General features: G+C 36.2%; 1 protein-coding gene across 1 annotated transcript; it reads right to left on the bottom strand.

Moving 5' to 3' along the window:
* Window positions 1–8,675: 8,675 nt before the first annotated feature.
* LOC126787726 (nicastrin) lies at window positions 8,676–19,475 on the bottom strand. Its single transcript, XM_050513630.1, has 16 exons — window positions 19,285–19,475; window positions 18,239–18,352; window positions 17,997–18,111; window positions 16,577–16,659; window positions 16,312–16,388; window positions 15,952–16,029; window positions 15,061–15,132; window positions 14,891–14,964; window positions 13,898–14,030; window positions 13,750–13,821; window positions 12,133–12,252; window positions 11,670–11,741; window positions 10,841–10,981; window positions 9,922–10,006; window positions 9,391–9,832; window positions 8,676–9,123 (listed from the first exon to the last, which is right to left on the bottom strand). The coding sequence occupies exons 1-16, from the start codon at window positions 19,346–19,348 to the stop codon at window positions 8,859–8,861; spliced, it is 2,007 nt and encodes a 668-aa protein (XP_050369587.1). The 5' UTR covers window positions 19,349–19,475; the 3' UTR covers window positions 8,676–8,858.
* Between the last annotated feature and the right edge of the window lie 4,276 nt (window positions 19,476–23,751).

Below are 23,751 nucleotides of genomic sequence, written 5' to 3'. Positions count from 1 at the left end.
GATTGAATCTAGTGTCAGAGAAGCATATGCCCCTAAATTCAAACTAAATGAGATATTAAAGAGAGGATTTTTTTTTCTCTTAGATCTCATAAGTTCAAGATCCTTGAACTAACAGTTCCTGCCACTGGTGAAGAAACAGACGTCAGATTAATCACTCCTAAAGAAGTAAGTGAAGCAGTTTGAAAATGATACTCTTATATGCATATTGGTTTCGTCTACGTTAGTATTAAACTACTTGCTAAAGACGAAATAGATTGTTATGTCTTGTGTGTTCTACAAGATGACAGAATAAAAGATTTTCAAAAGAACCTGTTAGGGACAGTTAAAGCCTCTTTGTGCAATCAAGTTGCATATTTCAATGTCTTACCCAATTTCACCACTCATTTAAGAGAACTAAATTCATAGACAACTCGAAAAAATTACTATAGTAATTCTTACCAATCCAAAAAATAATTCTTAGCAAAAACATATCACAAAATGGCATGAAGTAACTTTTCCTAGAGAATGGAAACTTTCACCTCAGAAAAATAGGTGTAGAGTTCAAATGTTTCCATCTATGAAGACATGAGAAAATGGATAAGCCTACGATTTAATCATAGGCATTCCTTTGCAGGATATGAAGAAGGAAGTACCTCCGAAACTAGAACTACAACCTTCCATGAAAAAGCCTTCGAGGAAGAAAATTCAAAAAGACCTCTAAGAATGTTCAAAAAGGAGGGATTAAGGAAGCTTTATGCACAAGTAGAAACTTGTGACTCCATAGAAGAATTGAAGAAATAATTAGAAGAATTTCCCAAATCCAACATGGGAAGAAGAAAAGGAAGAATATCTTTCCTTATCAAGAAGCGAAGAGTGAACCAAATGGAGGTCCAAGTGAATCCTCCATGGATAACGATCAAGGAGAAACAGGACCTGCACCTCAAACGGCAACAATCCAAAATATTACGAATAATATAACAAAAATTATTCGAAAAAATAAGGTAAAACTACCAAAAGGGCAAGCTCTTTCAAGAAGAATTGGAGAACATAGCTCAGAAAGGTTCATTCTTACAGAGCCAAAATGTGGACAATCAATCTCCGAAAAAGGAGTCTATCTGGATCTAGATAGAGTGGGAGACAAGAGAAAAATCATAGACAACTAGGTTACTAGTTTAAAGATAACCCAATCTCTAGTGTTAAACAATATGCATATTAGGATGCTCATGCATATTACAAGTCCACACTGACAGGAATTGTCTAGAACTGGTACAATTCCTTTAAAAAGAGCGCGAAGTGGGCAAATTGGGAAATAAGACTTGCTCAGACCAACCATCCATTGGATTTCGCCATACCAATTTATGCTCAATTTTGTGGAGACATAATAGGGAATAATGAATAGGCAAAACAAAGAGCAAGAGCAAATATTCAGAAGTTAAGTATTTGTAAGATGAGATTTTTCGAGGAATATACGAATGAGTTCCAACACCACTACTGTACAATTGGAGATATATATAATATGGATCTTATCAAGACATATTACAGAAAGTTTCCAGAACCATTGAATGATACAGTAGCTCAATCTGTAGAGGAGCAAGAATTATGGATCTCCTAAAAAAACAATGCACAGACAATCTGAAGTCAAAAAGGCCAAGAAACAACTCACAAGAGTTGAAAATATATGTCCTAAGATTTTGAATATTCTAACTCAGTGGGGTTGCCATATTCTAAAAGAAAGGAAACAAAAAAGTAGATACTCAGGTGATAACAAGTTCTTGAGTAACTACTCAAGCAAGGGACGCGGAAGAAAATTTATCTCCAGGAAATATAGATTTAAAAGGAAGAATTTTTCCAAGCTGAAATCCTCGGAAGGAAAGAATGAAAAATCTTCTCCTAGGAAAAGATTTTTTAAGAATAAAAATTGATCGGTTCGATTACTCGAGATCAATATTAACCCTGTAAGCATCGTTAGTAGTATAAAGCAAGAGGGTATCGTTCACAAACCGGGGATCCAACCAGGGTAAAGAATCACAAACATTTAACAACGAATTCATAAGAGATATAAAGATTTGATATAGGATCGGATCAAGAACATAAAAATAAATCATAAACTAATATATACATGTGATCAACCAACCAACACATAAACATCACCAAACAAATCGTCACAAGTAGCTTCAAAATCATAATCTCATCCTACGTAAACACCGAGCCTTAGCGGACAAGTATTGAGTGAACAAACAACAACCTAATGCCGAACTAGGTTACTTAGCGCATCCCTAACTCGAAACATGGCCTTGTAATCCTATCTTAGCGCTTAGAAATTACAAGGTAACATGTCTTTCTCAATCTTACCACTTCATTGATTCATCTCTTATCTAATTACTTAGCGCATCTTAGATAACAAACGGATCATGGTTAATTCCTAGTGATTACTAACAAGTCAAGCATGTCACTTACTTTAACAAGTTATCAAAAACACTTAAGAATCATATATGCAAAACTAACTTAGCGCCTTGAATCACATATAGTTAACGCCCAAGAAAGAGAATCATTAAATCATTGAATTATAAACTCACGATATCTACATAGAAATCATAGACAACAAAATCAGAACTACTTTATAACATCTTGCAAAATCGTAAACTACATGAGAGTATTCCACAAATTCGGAACTAGCCAAAAACATAAACACAACATCACACAAAGAATCCAAACCGAAAACATAAGTGAAGAAGTAACGAGTTACACTTTGTAAATCTCCTTAGCGGTATCAAAACAAGGCAGCACGGCTTCAACTTGAATGGCAATCCGAGGCGTAGCGCTTTGGATCGAATGGAATGAAGGGAAGATGGTGTTTTCGCCTTGAATGGCTTTGAGGATGATGAGTAGTGTTTAAGGCAGAGCTTTGGCTAGTCTTGTGAGCAAGGTTGATCATCTTTTTCTGTGGAATTGAGGTGCTATATATAGAGGAAGAAACCCAAGGGAGGATGGCCACAAAGTCCACAAAGTTGAAACCAAATTGGTTGAGGTTTCCAAGATTCGGCAGATCTGACCTTTGTCCCTTGTTGTGGACATAACTTTCTCTAGAAAATAGATATTGAGATGATTCCAACTGGCAAATTCAACTAGAATTCCGTGGCTTTTCATCCATATATCATTCACTTTCTCAATCATTCTGAGCTGTCCAGGGGAGCTCGTCAAAGTTGGATGACCTGCAGTGCTAGAATTCTGATTTCTATAAGGATTGCATATCTTTTGCATTAATTGCATATCTTCTTCCTCCTTTAATGCTGATTTCTTTTGCACAAATTTCTTCCTTTGAATTAGAGAGGCAGCAAAAGTCTTAATTGTTGCAGCCATGTTTGATTTTTCTTAGCTCTCCTCATTAAATTTGCTGCATGCCTTCTTTGACTTTCTTGCCTCTTCTCATTTAATTTGCTGCATGCCTTCTTTGACATTCTTTGGTGCTGGGATTTATGGAGATTCTGATCATATTTGTGCTCTATATGCAGGACAAACAAGGTCCCAAGTTTCCCTCATAACCCTTGGATCAAAAGCAAATCAATGGCTGAGATAATTTCACCGAGTTCACTGGACCTCCGAGTAATGATTTGGTCATATCTCCCTGCAGGAATAAGATATTGATTTGATTCCAAATCCTACAGAAACTAGACTCAAAATCCTTTTTATCCATATAAGGTACGTCTTCTAACGCAATCGGAGCTATCCATGGGAGCCCGTCGAAGTTGGACTATGAATCTTGACAGCATTTTGATTTCTTGCATGGATTGGGCTTTTAAGTGTATTTTCTTCTCTTTCCTTGTGGAACTAGGATTGTTTTCCTTCTCCAACATGGATTTGTATTTCCTAATAAGAATAAGTATGTTAGAAACAAAGAAATACGAAAGGATGAATCCTACTCGAACAAGGAATCATATCTCAACAAGGATTATTAACACTTAGCACGATTTCATCATCAATTCATTCATAATTGATATAAGCTCTACATAGACACTTATTCTTACAAAAGAAACTAAAACATACTAAATAAGAGGTAACAAAGAGTAAGAATAGGGCATAATCACATTAAGAACGTCACACTTTGTGCTCCTATCAAAAATCCACAAGAAATTCTCCAAGAGATGCTAAAAAGAAATGCATATGCTGGCTCTGTAAGGATGAAGGTTATTATGCTAATGAATGCCCTAAAAAAGATAAAAGATCCTCCAAATGTATTATTAGCAAATATGACGAAGCTATTGAATATGCAAATCTAAAAGAGTTTGAGGTAGCGTTTTCTGATGAAAAGAATGAGTCTATATATTCTCTTAAGTACTCATCAAATAGCGAAACAAATAATACTTCAAGAGACTATTTTTCTTCTGAAGAAGATATGGGATATCGTCCTATATTCTTGTTACAAGTCTAAGATTCAAAACAAGAGAAAAACGCTGATATTATCAATATTTATCACCCTAAACCAGGAGCTTTCAGATGTGATTATTGCAACTATTATGATAATAGTTCAATACCATGAATTGCGAGCAGACAAGAGAAACATTACATAAAAAATGCTTCATAACAGAATTGAGAAGAATGACACAAGAGAATGATGCTCATATCCTTGTTGATCAGGAGTATGAGATGTTATATGAAGAAGAGCGAGACCAGACTTTCAAACAAGACTTTGGAAATGAAGTCGCAAAAATGAAGATAGTAACTTCATTAAGCAATCCAATAATTCGAGAGTCGTGTCCAATAATAGAAGAAGAAGATGAGGAAAGGATAATCAATCCTTTTACAGAACCTGGTGGTGATTCACCAGAACCAGTAAAACAAGTACAAACAAGTTGATACGGTAATTATATTACTGTAGGATTAAACTTTCCCGACTACAAGAAATACCATCTACATGCATTCGTAAATAGTTGATCACGGTAGAGCCTAGCAAGAAAATACTAGAAGAATGCTGAAAAGTCAGTCACAGGAATTGGAATGGGAAACCACGAGATATCGATGAATATCTTTGCTAAGAACGCAAAACATTCCTTAGGAGGTGGAACTTTTACAGTTAAGCGCTTTTGTCTGTCATGCATGTTGAATTATATTTTTGAATTGTGAATATGGAGTTAGAAATTTTGGGGAGCATGGTGGCTCCAGATGTTGAGGTTGGATTTGAGATATTGGGAGTGTCTTTTGTGCAGGTATGGTTGGCTATTTTCAGGGGAGACTAGGCCTGAATTTTCTATATATCTCCTTTAACAGTGGTCCCCGCACGATTTTCCTCGATATTAGGATATTTTGGGGCGGGTCGTGTCATAGACACTTAACACATTCAACTCTTGCCAAGCGGCCTTCATTGAAATATAACATATTTATCCTGCCATGCAACTCCAAAGCCACGCTTATTGAATTCATTAAGCATGTCACCTACTTAACCAAGAATCATGCAATTTTGAAACTACATAGAAAGGATAAACATATTCATGTCACAAGGCTTTAATCCAACAACCTAAATATCATGCTACAAGCGTATACATGACACATAGATACTCTCAAAATCACACAAGAATAGATCACGGCATAAACTAAAATCGTAGAACTAAAAACCAAAAATCGCAACTTTATATAATTTGAAACAAGTAACTATTTCATAGACAAAATTGAAACAAGTTTACAATGAACAAATTGCATACACAACCAAGAACAAGAAAAATCTAAAACCGAAATTATCATAGAGAGTATCATGGATACACTTTTTCAATCAAGTGATTTTCCAAAGTGCAGCCATTGCTTCTAAGGGAATGGACTTCTTCACAAGCGTACTTCAAAGCTAATGGATGGTGAAGGGTGAAATCGGATTTAGGGTTCTTGGATGGAAGGTAAGGAATTTGGGTAGAGCTTTGGCTAGTAATTGCATAAGGTTGATGATGATCTGATGTAGATTCGTGCCTCTATATATAGGAGAAACAAGGCCCCAACTTTCCCTCATAACCCTTGGATCAAAAGCAAATCAATGGCTGAGATAATTCTACCGAGCCCACTGGACCTCCAAGTAAAGACTCGATCATAACTTCCTCTAGGAAATAGATATTAATGAGATTCTAAATCCTACGGAAACAAGACTCGTAGAGCTTTCTATCAATATATGGCACGTCTTCTAATTCGTTTTGAGCTGTCCAAGGGAGCCCGTCAAAATTGGACTACGAATCCTGACAGATTTCTGATTCTTGCATGGATTAGGCTTTTAAGTCCAGATCTTTTTCTCCTTGATATTCTGATTTATATGCACAAAAATATCTTCATATTAAACAAGAGGTAATAAAGAGTAAGAATATGGCATATATACATTAAAAACGTCACATTTTGTGCTCCTATCAAGTTTTAACAAAGAGATAAGTCATTGGTCAAGTAATAACAACACCACACATGTAAATTTTATCGGTTATACCTTTGTTAGGAATAATGAGAGAGAGAGAAGTTTAGACTCGCCTTATGGTGCAAACTGTCTGACAAAATGCCTTGGAATCAAATATGAGAAGGTTTCTCTCATAATGGATGTCGTTGCACTCCACTACCTTGTTAATTAGGTGGTTTCCAAAACAACTAAACTTGCAGCTTGTGGTCACAAATTATCTCTTTCACGACTAAGTTAAAAGATGTAGAGAAAGATCCTGAATGGCTTGGTTTTAATAGGCATAGTGAGAAAGAGAGGAGTTTAGACTCGCCTTATGGTGCAAACTATCTGACAAAATGCCTTGAAATCAAATATGAGAAGGTTTTCTCTCATAATGGATGCCATTGCACTCCACTACCTTGTCAATTAGGTGGTTTCCAAGACAACTAAACTTGCAGCTTGTGGTCACAAATTATCTCTATCACGACTAAGTTAAAAGATGTAGAGAAAGATCTTGAATGGCTTGGTTTTAACCTAATTCAAGTGCTTCCAGACCACGGAGCACGTTAACTTGATTAGGGTAAAGATATTAAGATGAAGTGTGATAAACTCTTGATGAACTAAGAGTCGAATGCTGGATTTCCGAAGCTCCTTGCTCAAAGCACAGGGCTCACCACTCTGACCATCCAATCAAGTCTATTAGACTAGATAATACATGAGAATTTACTTTGAAGACTTTTAATGACTATTGCATTTCGATCGGGAGAGATGTGAAACATCTTGTACCCTATTTTCATTTTAAGAATGTATTAGCATAGGCGACAATTAAGCGGATATACCTTATAGCTTGGGTTGTAATTATGGATTATAATTTGCCTAAAACTGCTTAGGGTTATGCAATATTGTATGTAGCTATATTTAAGAATGAAAAGATCTTGGGATTATTAGGTCTCGAAAGTGATGACCGTTATTGATGATGTTATTCATCGGTTGGCTAAAGGCAATAAGGACTTTAAACTAATGCCTACAAGTATCCCATGAATCCGTTGAAGTCATGAGAAGACATGTTTCCGCTATATGAGCGACGATAAGTCTTAAGAGATGAAACCCTCCATTGAAGTACGATATGTGTATGCATGTACTTGTCGTATTTTACTTGACTCGAGTCACTCGACATTCCATTCGGTTTAAACTCGTAAAGCCAAAATGAAGGTTGAGTGCACCCACATAATGTCAGTGCTTATCACAACACGTTTATGATGTCAAATCTTATATACCAAAACAAAAGACACTTTAATGAAGTGATGTCAGAATTTGCCCAGATTCATAGGTCAACTTCCATGGGACCTATATGGTAGCTCGCTTGATTGAAAATGGTGAATTTGGTATCATTGGAAAGTTCTATTTGTCTACTTTCAAGGGACACAAACTATTTGATCATATCCGTTAATGAGAGTCAAATCCTATATCCCAAAACAAAAGACACTTTAATGAAGCGATGTAAGAATCTGCCTAGATTCGTAGGTCAACTTCTATGGGACCTATAAGGTAGCTCGCTTGATGGAAAATGGTGAAATTGGTATCATTGGAAAGATCTATGTATCTACTTTCAAGGGACACCAACCATTTGATTATATCCGTTAATGAGTTATATCTGTTTTAGTAAAATATGGTACAACTGTACAAGGGTGAATGTTATAGGAAACTTACTCTCCGTAATCTTTCGGTGTATCTTGTCCTAGTTACTAATCTATAGTCTAAATAAGGAAAGATATATAATCTCTAGTTATACGTAATACTTGATGTAGTGCCTATGTAAAGAGGATTCCTTATCAATGAATAAAAATGATATTTCTCCCTATTCTGATGCGTATTACATTCTTATGTGACAAATATTATTTATTCTTAAATTTTGTCTCTAGTCATTCATATTTTTTCTCATTTTTTCTCAGTTCAAAATAGTGTTCCGACAAATGCCTAATCGCAAATTGCATATTAAAGTCTCCATTACACATGGTACATGCCTGTAATCTTAGAATTGGTTACGTGTCACTAGCTTGAAAGAACTTGGTTTAGAGTTTGGTTATTTCAAGCATGTGTTGCAGCACAACTATGTCAAGCTAGTTGAATCGATCATCTTCGTAATAAAGGAAAAGAATTGAAGTGAAAGGCTGCTTCTACTCGCTGCTCAAGCTAACACTCATACTAAATATTAGGACTTTTTTCCTGGCATAGGTAGGCCTGTGCACAAAATGCAACTCCATGGACACATCCCAATTCTGAACGAAATCAAGCTCGATTTAGAATCTATACGCTCACCTAAGAAAATTTCATACAAGTCCCTAATTTTCAGAGTGAAGTTTAGCTCGAGAATTACAATATTTGGAACATCAGGTAGAGCTGAAATACAGATCTACACATTATAAGCAAGGATGCAGCTCATAATAAAGCAAACCTTGCAAACAGCAAAAGATGATTCTCATCAATCACACTTTAAAGCCTTTGTCAAAAAGGCCCTTGTAATCACTATAGTGAGGTAAGCCAAGATTGTAATGGCAATGCTCCCAAGTAAAACTATATCATCGAAAGAAGAATTTTGGACTGTGTAGACTCGGAGTCCAATTGTGTTCCAGTTACTTTCTGTCCAAACAGCATCCAGCAGTCCCATGGGATCAGAGTTATTTGGAGGCAATACAGTCCACGATCCATCTACAAATTTCAACCGTGTTGAATAAGCAGGAACATATCTGTACAATCAACCACAAGCATTTAAATCCAGAGGCCAAATCAACAATATTCACAACAGTCTGTACCCATCACTTTTTTTAAGTATAATAAGAACCTGCCTGCTAGGCAGGACTATGAAAGTACGAAATGGTAGTAGATCAACAATAATCATATTCTCCGTTCAAATTTAATTGCACGTATCCAAAGGAAGGAAGATTTTACATTCGTAGAACAAAATTTTGGACATAATTCATGAAGTACGCTTTGAATTCATGGTGAGAGAATACCTGGTTGTGGAGATGACACAGACTCCCTTTCCATCTGTCTCTGCTCTAATGCAGACTTTACCATCATTGCTGCAATCTTTAGAACAAACAGAGGTAGCATTTTCCTTCGCAATAGAGGTTTTTTCAGCCAGGAAGTTCCATATAAACCTTGAAATATCACTAACATATCCAATATACGGGGTGGATGACGGTTCATCAAGGATGACACCAACATAATTGCTGGGGCACGTACTAGCTGGTGTTATATAATTTTTTACCAGCTCACAGGAAAGACCTGGCTCACAGTCTAATAGGCAACCCATTAGTTCTTCAACTAGTGAAACGTTTACATTGATAGACGTTAGGGCAGAACTGCTTGCATTTTTATTGCCACTGGCAAGAATGTAAAGGGTGCGTGCTACAAGGGAAGCAGCTGCCACAATAGCTGAAGAGTTTACATTTGCTGCATAGATTGAGTACAAAATAGAATTTGGATCAGTAAACTGTCTTGAGATGGTTCATCGCAACAACAAAAGAGCAGACAAAACTCACATAAATCATCAAGATGACTGTGGTAGAACTTGTTTGTGAATACGGTATCAAAGTCTTCCAATACAACCCCAGAGGTTAGAGAGTCCTGTTAAAAGCAGAGGGGTTATTGCTAGTTTCATGAATTCATTAATGAACCCTCAGTATCATTTGTACATATTAGGATACCATTTCATTTTTAATCTATTTTGATGTACTCACTGATGTATTAATCTTGATGAGGCATTCAAACAATTGGCAGCATGGTTCTAGAGAATTCTACTTTACTTTTCTCCCAGTTAAAAAAAATTGAATTTTCTTATTCAAGTAGAGATATAAGATCTCCTGAAAGAAGAAACACACGCCTGAAATGAGAGGAAATAATACAATCTATCTACAGATAACTTTATAGCGAATTCTCTAATAATTTAGTAGCGTCCTTCTCTAGGTTTCGAAGTCAAAACACTTCAAGTAGAATGAAAACAAAATTTCCCTTCACGCATTTCCATCTTGAGGATCAAATAAACATTTTTGAATTGAAAAGTAAGATCTCCAAAAGGAAGAAACACACTGAAATGAGAGTGTTTCTCTGCTTCGGTGGATTCTTTTTTCTTACGTAGACCACTTTCATTTTCTGCTTTTTTATACTGTTTTTTATTTAAAGCCTACTGATTCATCCCTAATAATAAGCACATTTTCTGGCATTATGACATAGGACCTTAACAAAAGAACTGAAATTCAGGAGCAGACTCCTATACAAGATGGTCTTTTCTTTAATTATTATTGAACGTTTCATGCGCATGAACTGTGAACCAGGCACACAACAAAACATCATAGTTTTTCCTACTTGGTATCGCAATCTGATATAACTATATACATGAACATCATTACATATATAACTACAGCAATGGTAAAAAATTTCAACCAATGTAGTTCAACAAACCTTTCTCAGAAAAGCCATCAAGGAAGATGGAGGTATCCCAGGATTTGAAGTATTTGCAGACAAGACAACAATGTGATCAGACTTCATTGAGTCTTGTGCAATTGTCAAAGCATCCAGCGTCTCATTTGTAGCAGAGGAAGTCTACAGAAAAAATATATATATATATATTTAAGAATATCGCCATACTGAATGCAAACATTCTTTGCAGATAGTACAGCATACAGTTTCGATGTTATCCCCCAAAGAGCAACTTTGATGAAGTTCTTTGAGAGAGAGATGAGAGGTTTTTCAAAAACAGGGCGAATTTATTATTATTTGCAGCAATGACCTAAATCTAACAGGTATGCATAGTTATGATATGGATTTTAATTTAAATCACAACATAACAAAATTTTCGTTTGTTTCTATTTTATAAATTTTAAGCAGTAAGAGTATGGGTATAGAGAAGGAAAATAAACAAAAACTTGAAGGTATAAATGTGGTAGTGTGCATCGTAGAAGTATAAATAGGGCAGTACTCTGTGCAAAGACATTTGATTGTTGGGTTCTTGCCACTGTACTTAAGCAATCTAACATATCTTAAGATGATTCTGGCTATACCAATTCTTCGCCATCACACTATTCAGATCACCCACAACAACCAACTGCTACAACCAGAAGAGCCTCATGAACCCAGCATGGCATACTGGAAGTGCATCACACTTCTCAGAATTTAAAGTAGTCATAAATAAGTAACAAAATGTCAACCTAAGTTTGAAATGGAAACAAATTTGAGGAACAGCTGCTTGTAACAAGGATGTGACTAAAATATGGATAAGCGAATTTCTCACCCCAGCGGTATGAACAAAAAAGTTCTTAGCTTCTTGCCTGAGGACCTTCCCAATGGAGCCAATTTCAACAACCTACACATAAGCACTAAATTAGTAAATGATTAGCCTATTACGTATATGTACTGGTACAGAGAAAGAACCATGTGAAATATAAAAACAGCAGAACATATAACTTGACAAAGACAGCAGGCATATGTAACAGCTGACACAGCCCACTAAGGAGCAAAGCAAGAGAGGGATATTTAACATGACACATAATTAATGAGGACTTCTGCCATAGTTGAGAGGGAAAAAGTTAGTGACAAACTTGGTTTTTTTCAGCTGTAATGTTTTTGAAGATTCTCTGTAGGGAGGATCTTGTAGGTTGGTCATCTCATGTGAGCGGCCAACCGTAACGTGTTAATGGAGTCCTTCCAAATTACAGTATTTGACTTCAATACTATAGAGAATAAAATACACCCACCGTTTCAATCAATGAGTAGTTAATGCCACTAACAGCATCAGACTGAAGATCCAGTTCCAGTAAAAATCTCCGACTACCAAGGTAGCCCCAGGACTCTCCAGTGAAAACAATAAATACAAGCTGCATTAAACTTTAGGATCAGAAGGATGACATTTATGCATTGCAACTGCAAAAGGTGTAAAATAACAAAACAAATAATAATAATAATAATAATCTATTTTAAAAATAAATAAGAACAAAACAGAAACAGGACAAAAAAAATTTCCTATGGTTCATGCCAATCAAGTGTTCCTTGATGATTTAGTTCTGATGTTTAGCTAATTTCTTTTTCTCTCAGCTATGCCCTCCTTCAGCACCGTTTGAAACCAAAAAAACATTAAAAAGGTAAAAATTATATTATTTAAACCAGAAAAAAAATACCGTAAAACAAATAGTGGACCTGATGACTACACCAAGAGGATGGTAAAAATCACAACATGTTATGATTTTTTACATCAGAAGGTTGGACTTAACAGCGTATAAACTGTCAAATCTTCAAGTATGCTCAATTTACACCAAGTATAATACCTCAGATCCACGATCTCTTTTCTTCTCCTTTCTTTACCCAAAATATCAATGAAAAAAGAGGAAAAGATGCACTGTTTATAAAAAAGATGACTTGGAGTTAACAGCATTAGACAGACTCAAGTATTGTTTATAAAAACCTTTTTGAAGTCCAGTGCAAATCGTGTTGTTATAAGCGTCTTTAGATCTTAATAGTTATTTGCGATATAAGCAAAGAAGAGTAAACAGAAACACACCAAAGTTATAGTGGTTCAGCTGAAGCCTACCTCCACTGTGATCTCTCTTGAGAGATTTACTAGTACTGAAGAATTTAGGTACAAGTACTTATTGTAGACCTTAACCCTTCCCTGTCTAGCTCATATCTCTCTATCACCCTTAGCTCTCCCTTTAGGATTTCTGTCTCTGTCTCTAAAAACCTCCCTGCAGCCCTATTTATATCAATAGGGGCTGCTTGATACAATATGGACTAGGATTACTAAACCTAACACAAATCCTAATAGAATATTGGAAGATATACTCTCCTAAAACATATAGAAAAGCTGTGCTAACTTATTTCCTTTCTAAACCTGGATTTGATTACTGAATCCTAACTCCAACATGCATCAACAAGCCAAAAAACACAACAAATCGGTTTCACAAATTATAAGAGAGAAAGTTCCCGTAAAAAAAAAAATCTTCAGATAGTAAATGCATTCCAGGCTATGCTACTGTGGAAGCACCGTGCAACTGTACTGGCAAAAACTAACTACCTATTCAAATTTAAGCAACAAACCATGTTCTATCTAGTAAAGACATGACGAGTTATGTTGTCTAGTAACAGGCAACAGGTCAGTCCAAACTGCATAACTCAATCCCACCTTCCAGGATGAAGAAAGGGAACGCACTCTTGGGTGGTACATGACCTGTTAAACTGAAAACTAAAATATATGGCATTGGCAATCCTAAATTGAAAACTGCAATATACACCCCCAGTATGATGTTCGATGTCTGGAAAAATGTAAGTTGGTACAGAAATACAGATACTGCAAGAATTTCCACATACTCGTAATTTACCTGTTTAGTAAAGTCATCCACAATATCCTCTTTAGAGAGCGCATCAACTGCTGCCAGCAATGAAATCAGTCCCTATAAATTTCAAATGTGATTTAGTAGGGCTCATTATAGGCAGCATAGACATTGCAAGAAAATAAAGACAACTTACAGATATTGGGGAGTCAGCACCAAGGTTTTTATCACGAAAAAAGGATGCGGAATCCATTGATGCTACAGCAAGTATAATGGGCTTGGACTGCTCGGCTGATGAAATATTGATTGGAGGAAGCGATGACCAAACACTGCCCTTAATAATGAAAATGGAAATATAACACTTCACATAAACTTAAGAGAATTACAAAAAGAAAAGATAATAGTAATAACCTTTTCGGTCTTTTCAGTAAATTAATTTTTTAACCAGAATCCAGCACTAGATACAACTTTTGGGAATTCATTTTCCTTGTCAAACTTGTATGCTAATAGCTACTGGGACTTGATAGCAACAAAACCAGTTCGGAAATACAGAACTCAACAGCAAAACCAAACCTTAATTGAAAAACCATATAAACCCCTAGCATTCTACATATATTTAAGTATGGGATTCTATAAAACTCCTCAGAGATTGTTTCCGAAATTCCTACAAATTGCTGCTTTAGCCATCACTTGTAACTTCAGAAATAGAGGCCACTCAGTGATTTCTGAACAAATACAGTTGGTGGTTGTTTATCAAACAATCAAAAAACTTACAATTCTGAATTGAGTATGCAATCACCAAATACTATAAATAGTACAGTATCTGGTTAGCAGCCACTGAGCACTTTTAAGTACAAGAGTGCCCTCCAAAAAGAATTTCCAATTAGATAATTACTATTTAATGCAACTATATCAACTTGTTTGTAAAATGCTTTTCTAGCTTGATCATGATTGTCCCTGCATTATACCTCTTTCTCTTCTATTTTAAATGTGTGTTTCTCCTAAAATGACAAGCATTAAAGACATCAAGAAACTCAAATCAATTTTTACAATATAATGAAGCGAATATATATTTTTGTTCATTTCTTCAAAAGAAAAGTTTTTCAAATTTTAAAGTAAAATGTATATGATAGCTCATCATATTACAGTAAATATAATAAATAAATAAATAAAACCTAGTGAAACTCACCTGTATCCACCTAAAGGAAGGCAGGCATTTTCCTCTAAACAAGATTCAGAATCATGAGTGCCAGCTTTCATTGTCTGATCCAAGTCAAGTACTGCATGTCAGTTTTTAATATTATTCAACTTTAATTCTAACTAACATTACATATAAAAGGAAACTGATATAGACTATACCTGCATCACCAAATCAAACTCAGCCACATCAGCAGTATAAGATTTCTTGCTCTTCTCATTCTTTAAGGCAGCCTGAATAAGTGACACCACAATTATAGTAATTAATCAAAATGACCCAAAAATTATACATAAAATTCTATCAAGAACGCAAGATCAACAGTAGTTTGCACTTAGGAAATGACTCAATAAAAAGTGATGGAACTGACATAAACTTTGCTTTATCCAAAGGAATGTATAATACATCAGGGAATGGTGAAGTTTAGATGAATACTGTTAACCCATGTTTATGTCTCACTTCATCCTCGCATTCAGACTTTGCTCCATAAACTCAACCAAGTCCAAACATGGCTTAGCTAGTTCTTGATGTAACTTCTTACTTTAGCTATAGGTAATAAATCTTACATAATTACATATATAAGTCTCTCAAAAGTAATATACACAGAAATTCGTCAGACTCTTACATATGGTGGTAAAATTGGCTTAAACTATAGACCTATGTGATCATCGAATCAATAGCAAAACACAACCAAAAGAATGATCTTAAGGAAAGCTGAAGAGATTCTTCTATGAGTCATAACATTCAAAAATTTCTTAAAAAGTGTAGAGATCTAATTTGATACTTCATCCAGCTGGTTCACTCCTTCAGAGATTTAAAACACAGTTTACCTTATATAAGTAATGGTTGCTCTCACGACTTAATAGAGATTTAGAAGATTATTTTGGGTCAAACTATTTGGTCTCTTTGGACTTACCGAACCCCAATAACTCACGCGACATGTATATGTTGAAATAGTCATCAGGGCCCAGCCTTGAGAAGCCATCTCACATGACATGATAAGGAATTATCCAGCCATTTCACATTTTTACAATAATCTTAAGAACTTGAATTACCTCCTGCAGGGTCAATGTGCTACTCTTGGAGAGTAAGAATACAGGAAAGTTATACGTGTTCCACATTAAACCAGATCCCTGCCAATTTTGAAATTCAAGGCCTCAGTTTGTCAGAAAATTGAACCAAAACATAGGCATCCCACCAAACATTATCAACTCAAATTTCCTGAATTAGACTTAAAGATGATTTTCATCTTGATATCTTCTTCTCTTCAACAATTATTATCAACCAACTATCTGTGTATTTCAAAAACAAACCAGGAAGCTCATTGATATCATTTGTCAAATTTATTGATTTCAAGATAGTTCAACTAGAAGTATTCATCTTATTAGCAGCAGATATACAAGAAAATAACTCACAATCGGGTTCCACTCGTAATTGGTGCTTCTGTAAGGAGCAAAGTCTGATTGTGGGAACTTTAGAGCTGGAGAGAATCCTACACATAAGAAATGCCATTGTCAGCATCACTGCTGAGGTGCTGAGGGTTAAGCAACCTTAGCCTTTCAACAAAAATTCAAAAGGGGAAATGATGTGGAATCATGCACTTAATAGAGCTCATGGTCAACTAAACTGGCGGTCTGCCAGGAATTAATAATTGCTACTCAGTAGATAAGTGCACTTTACCTTTCAACTTAGTCTGAATCTCAGGCCCTGATTGAACCAATACACCAGCAACATTGCTAGCAAAGGTCGTATCATTCAATAGTCTGCAACAGGCAGATATCTTCTGAGTAAACATAGTTCAAGTTGGAACAGAAAGAACAAAGTGATATGTAGAAAGCAACAAGTTGCTGAAGTTTATATTCATCGTCTTCAGAAAGAATTAGAAAAACAAGATTATTTCAGACACTGGTGCATTTGAATTCGCTAAGCACTTTTGCATCAAGGGTGGACGCGTGCATTTATACGCCACGACTGCTGGTTATTTGCTTGCATACCATTATACTCAGGCAACAGTTAATCAATGACACCACCACAGAATAACAGAAATCGTTTACATTTAATAATGAAACCAAAAACAGTGAGGCATCTTGGACCATGGCCTACATTATAAAGCCAACAAATATGTTGTTATAAGCAATAGACAAGTTGCTTCTATTACAGAATCACAGATGTAGATAATCATCATTCATGTTAACCTTTAAAAATAAACACCATAATTTGACAAGGAGCCACTAGATGGTACATGGGCCTTTCTACCTCACAAATCTTCTTTTAAAAAGTTTCAAATTAAACGACGTTTGTGTGACACAAAAATAAGTAGAAAATCAAGTCAGCGGCCTATTCTTTATTTTAGTACTTGAAAGGCAGAAATATTGTTGGGTTTCACTTAACATCTGGCTGTTCATATCAGCTAATAGTCTACCAATAGGGACAGTAATACTAGGGAGTTACTGATTTAGTGTGTATATCTACATATACGACGACAGAGAAACTGCATGCCACTAGCACTGAGCAAAAGAAATTCATTTAGTTCTCAAGACTCTAAAAATGGGAAAATTAGCCTACAAAAGAAAAAAGCCATACAGACATTCTTCCCATCCTACAAGATAAGGTGGGTTTTCAATAATTTGGCAACTGTTTTCCAGCTGAATTTTATGTGTTGATGTAGCTATCAAGAATATACAGAACAAAAGGCTTTGTCATAGAAATATAGGAAAGTTGTTTCATTCCACAAGTATATGTACCAGGCCACAACACTCCAAAGGGATCCTTATATCAGCTCCAAAGCTAGAATCTTTGGTAAACTATGTTAATAAAAAATAAATCTGCTTTTAACATGATCCTAAAATAGCAAACCTATACAAGCTTCTTAATGTAATGAGATAATGTAGCTCCTACTGGAAACATAAATCATAATAATTATTATTATTATCTGAAATATGACTGTTATTCAACTGAAGATGGCGAAAAACTTAAAGAGTGATACTAAACCACACCAAGGTTCACCTATCAACTAATATAAGAGACTTAATGAGTAAAACAGAATATTAAACGAGCAAAAGTGTGACTTTATATACATATATGAAGCTTATATACGTGCCTGGTAAAAAAGCTTTCAATTTCATCCACTGCAAGCAAAACTGCAGATCTTTGAGACAGCTCATTGGAATTATTTAGTTTTACTATAGGAGCAGCAACCTTTTCTCTTCCAGGATCTGGGAATATTTTCCAAAAAATAAAAGGGAGAAAAGTTCGTCAGAGGTTCATTGAAAGGGTATCTGATTGAATGTAAAACCCAGGTAAATAAACAACACTAACAAATAGCGACCATGAAGAACTTACTCGAACAACCGATCTCCCCAGAAAGATTGAGTAGCCGAACACAAGGATATCCATCAAGCATCATGTACATGGAACTCTGGAGGTCAGGAACTGACTCCATCATGCTTGTCTGTCCTAAAATTTATCAATTAATAAAATTATAGTCACAATCTTATGCAAAAAAATAAACAAATTAATATCACGCTTATGCTTTATACAGTTGAAAAAAGAATAAATAAGTAAGTACAACACAGATAGAGTACCACAGCCTTAAGAAAAAGGGCAAAGTAAGACCATAGGACAGAATTTGAACCAAGGAATGGTCATAAGAGAAGTCTTTCCTAATGATCAAGACAGAAACTCAGTAATCCTATGGAAACTCACAATTCCAATTTACAGTCTATATTTTTTTTTTGAGGCACTAAGAGGTCTGCTTTTACAGCTACTGCAATTTATAACGTGAAACGGGTCTTTGGACACTAATGTTTACTGGGCATAAAATTAAGAACTATCGCCTTGCAATTCAAGAAATTAGACACATAATCAGTACATGGTCACAGGGTGGACAAGGATCAGATCCTCACTCAATTATTAGTTTTTTGCAGGACATGGAGGAAAGTTAATAATACTCAGCCCTCTTGCACCGAATAAACTACGTGGGAAATTCGATTTCCTTTCTATCTATTTCTCAATTGGACAGTAAAATGATCAAAAATTCTGAACAGCAGTAGTTGTCTTCCTTGTCTTTTCTGTTTTAAATTTAAAACAAAAGTTATTCACCAGCCAAGACATTTAGCTAACTGATTTGTTGAAACCCAATCGACACCCAATTCCAAATTTCATCTCTTAAATTCCAAATGTCCCTACCAAACAATAATCCATCTCTTTCTACAACCTATAGCAGCACAGCATAACGGAAACAATAACCAGTGAAAACTCTCAGAGATTGAAATCCTTGAAATGATATGAATATAGCAAAAAAGAAACAAGTTGATTTTGATCAACAACGAATTAGAGTGTCTAAGAAAGCAAACATTGAGAGAGAGAGAGAGAGAGAGAGAGGTCACCGGAGAAAGATGGATGAAGGTGAAAGCTCAAGAGCAAAAGCAGTCGAAGGAATCTGGTGGTCATGGCCGGAGCTATTTGTACTCTTTGCTTACTGAAGAAGAAGAAGAAGAAGAAGAAGAAGAAGCCCTAGACCATCGTCGCCGCAGTTACTCTCTCTCTCTCTCTCTCTCTCCAATTCTTTTTCTCTGGGCTGCCAATGTTTCCAAGTCAATTCTATTGAATTTTCGTTTCATTTGGGATTTATTATTCATTACCTGCATTTCTTATCAGCGAAATTGTACCAATTTGCCCCCACTTTTTTTGTTTCTGAAAGGCTTTTTTTCTGTTTTCTAAAATAAAAATATGGAACAATGTATAGTTACATCACGATTTGTTAGCATATTATTGGTTTATTATCAATAAATCTAATAATTGGGCAACGTCTTATGTACTCAAAATATCGGTACTCTGTTGTGTTGGCAATATAATAATCGTTAGTTGTTACTAAGAACAAGTTCACCGGTCGGGTTATCGTGAGGGATATGACCTGGGTCATTGATGTGACATGGGTTAGTCTGGGTCATATAGACTGGACATCTGCTTCCACCCGTTGATTTTTGTCTCTGGATTGCCGCTTGGCAGTGACTGTGTATTGCCTTTTAATATGTTTAAAGTGTGAACAATGATTTTGATAAAAAAAACAATTAAGAGTTATGATGATATTAGATGTAAATTAATGACTGTAAAATAAACGTGACATTTTGAAATTAAAAGTTTTATTGCATGACATTTGATTGATAGGGCAATACAATCATTTCAAATTTCCTCATCAGCAAGATTCTCATTACCAACCCAATCGATATTTGGGAGGTCATTACCGGGTTTGTGGATTCATCAGTAGAAGGTGGTTGCAAATAGTAATAGGCCAAAAAAAGGAGGTTGAGAATATCCACCGGGGAAAGGTGGTTGGCGATATCCACAAGGGATTGGAGGTTGGGGATATCCACTCGGGAATGGAGGTTGGGGATATCTACCAACAAAAGGGATATTCATCGAGTTGAGGTGTTTCTCAACTATCTCTTTTTATTTTAATAGCCAATAATCTTTTTTAGGTTTGGGCGACATAGTACTTGGATTCATTTCCATAATACGATATTCCCTCTACTGGAGTTTATATTGCTCATTTTGAAGTTCCATTTGCAAGCGCATAGATTCTCGAAGTTCCCTTTCTTGCTGTAACGACCCTAAAATTTCGAGCCTAAAAACTCAAAATTTCAAAGTCGTTAGAACACCAAAAACAATCTCAAGAAATTGAAATCATTTAACGTGCACAGCGGATCATCTCTGAGTTCCAAATACAACTCAGTCAAACCAATTATTACAAACCACATTTATAATTCGACATTACAATATGATGGAAAATGTAATAATCCTCACAACTCTCACAAAGCTCACAAATAAATTCACTCAAATTCTCACACAAATCCACGCCAGAAATCTCACCACGAACAGGATACGAACGACTTCGAATCTCCGGAGTCGTCACTCAATCTCCGCTAATCAGTACCTGCGGAATTATCCCCTACACCATTGAATTGGTGCACCGGGATTGTAAACACAAACCCGGTAAGCTTATAGCTCGTATGAGTAAAATGACAATACAGTTCGCATATCAATATATACGAAAAATCACAATCAACAATATAAATGCCCTCATGAGTCAATGGACGGCCCATCTGGTTGTCCCGAAGAAATATAAAATAAAACGCTCATGAGAAATTAAGTAACCCTTCTGGTTACCTAAATGCATTTATAATACGAGTACCAAGAACGCTGGTACACATCTGTTACCCCTCTCGTAATACACCGCTGATATTAGATAGCCACCCACTACCCAACATCCAAAACAATCTGAGTACCCATGAGCAGATAACCACCCGTTACCTCACATGCAGTACTATGCTGATATTGGGTAACCACCCGCTACCCAACATCCAAAACAATCTGAGTACTCATGAGTAGATAACCACCCGTTACCTCACATGAAGTACTATGGCTGACAGACTAGAGCTCTAACTGTATCGTAACTTTCGCCCGGCCAAGGCTAGGTTCCGACTTGCCACACATGTACAATAATCTCACATCATATTGTACTAAATCACGTCCAAAGACAAATTAACTTTTCAACAAACTCAATGTTACACTCACGTACAATAATCACACATCATATTGTACGTTTCAAAATTATGCTCGATATAATCGCAATAAAACTCATAACAGTATATTATATAGAAAACTATATATATTCGTACTTATTTACCATTTATACAATATATATATATAGTTTACTATATCCTATACATGTCATATTTCACAAACACATGCTCAATACACAATTTCTCGTCATTGAAATGACCTTTTCTAATGAATTAATAACAGTACATAACATAATGAACTATATATATATATATATATATATTACCATTTATACAGTATATATGTAGTCCACTATGTTGTATACATGTTCGTAATTCATTATTAAATACCCTTGCAAAATATTGAATCACCGCGAGGGTAGATTCGTAAATACGTGAGATCTTACTCACCTTATTGACTTGAGCGATATTCCACAATTTCCGAAGATAATTCATTTCCTCGTTTTAACGATCACCTTGAAAAGATAAGAAAAGAATTTAGAATCGTTTCGTAAACCTTTAAATGCCGAAACAGTAATAATCGGTTACTGTTCAGCAATTTTTTTGGTTTTACAAAATTACTGTTCAGTGTTATTGTTCACTGTTACTATTCGCGGTTACTGTACAAATATGCAATTAATACGTATTTCTGTATGTATAAATATTATATACGTATTTCTGTACGTATAAATACTATATACATATTTCTGTATGTATAAATATTATATACGTATTTCTGTACGTATAAATATTAATACGTATTTTTGTACATATACGTACTATTTAAATGTAAATACAATCTTAGTAAATAAAATTTACTAATTACCTTTTACAAATTACTTTTTACATTTACTGAAAGTAATTTATATTTACATTTACCGAAGGTAAAATTTAATTACATTTACCGTGGCAAATAAAAATTACATTTACATTTACCGTACACAGTAAATTACCAAAATACCCTTCTGTCAAAACTGTTCACACCGCCGCACGTGGCGGCGCGTGTGGCACACGCGCCACCTCCGGCGGGCCGCGCGTGGCGCTCACGCGCCACTCACTGTGGCAACGCGTGGGGCCCACGCGCCGAGGCTAACCACGGCGCGTATCACGCCACCGCCGCCCCAATTTCCTCCCTTTTCTTCTTCCTTCCTCCTCCACGGCCTCACGCCGCCCCTAGACCCCTACACGCTCCCACACGCGCCGCCTAAGGCGGCGGTGCTCACCAATTTCTCCCCTCCTCTGATCCTACTCCAAAATCATTCCAAACCATCCAAAATTCATCAACAAACACACACAACCAGTAATCACATCCATCCATACCTTGATCGAAGCTTGAACCTCCGATTTGGCCTCGAAAAGGCTTGGATCGCCGGTGAATTTCAAATCCTTGGAGAGAACTCGAATCGATAAAGTCTGGCCTCCAAGTTGAAAGCCGAGAGCACCAAGGTGAGGATCGACGTCGTACTGCCCTCCTCCGTGCCCTAGCTCCGCTGGTGAAGACGCGAGTTGTGGCGAGGTAACCTCCGAGCTTCGGGTTGTCTCGAGGAAGCTAACGGCGGTGAGGCGCGATGCGGCGAGCTCGAGGGTGGCTGTGAACGTCGTCGCGAAGCTCCTTGGACCGGCGGTGAGAGACACGAAGGCCGGAGTCGCCGGATTGAATTGAAGAAATTTCCGAAGGGAGAGGGAGAAGTTTCGGGGAGAGAGAAAGAGAGAGGGAGGCGGAGAGAAACTGAGGGGTTTCCTGTTATGGAAACCCTAGTAAGAAAAATTCCTTTTTATACTAGTTTCCAAATCGGAAACTAACTTCCGACGTGAATAACTTTTACGTACGATGTCCGTTTCGAACGCGTCACATATCCACGAACTCGTATCGACAAGCTCTACAACTTTCGTGAAGAAAGTTTTTGAAACCGAGCGACGGAATAAAAGTCGATATAATCGTTCGGAAACGTAACGTTTCCTTATTAAACGTTCTCGGAACGATTCCGTTTCCGTTTCGTAAGGTTCGCAAACAAACAATTTCATTTTAAATTGAATTTCGTAACTTCATAGAATTCAATTCAATTCAATATTGTTTCAAAATCTAGGGTTATTACACTTGCAATTTTGGTATATTCCTCTTCTCGTTTCTTTCCTGATAAGGTTGATGCTTAGGTACTTGTATGTGTCACCACAACGGATTGTCAAGACCCCTCATCCTTAGCCGCCTTCTTTCCTTTTTCAGAGAGCTTCTTTTGTTGCTTTCCTTCCTATAAGCCTCACATATAGATCGAGATTAATTCATCTCCATCT

Source organism: Argentina anserina, chromosome 1 (assembly GCF_933775445.1).
Source record: "Argentina anserina chromosome 1, drPotAnse1.1, whole genome shotgun sequence".
Classification (NCBI taxonomy): Eukaryota; Viridiplantae; Streptophyta; class Magnoliopsida; order Rosales; family Rosaceae; genus Argentina; species Argentina anserina.
This window is presented reverse-complemented; position numbering and strand designations above follow the sequence as displayed.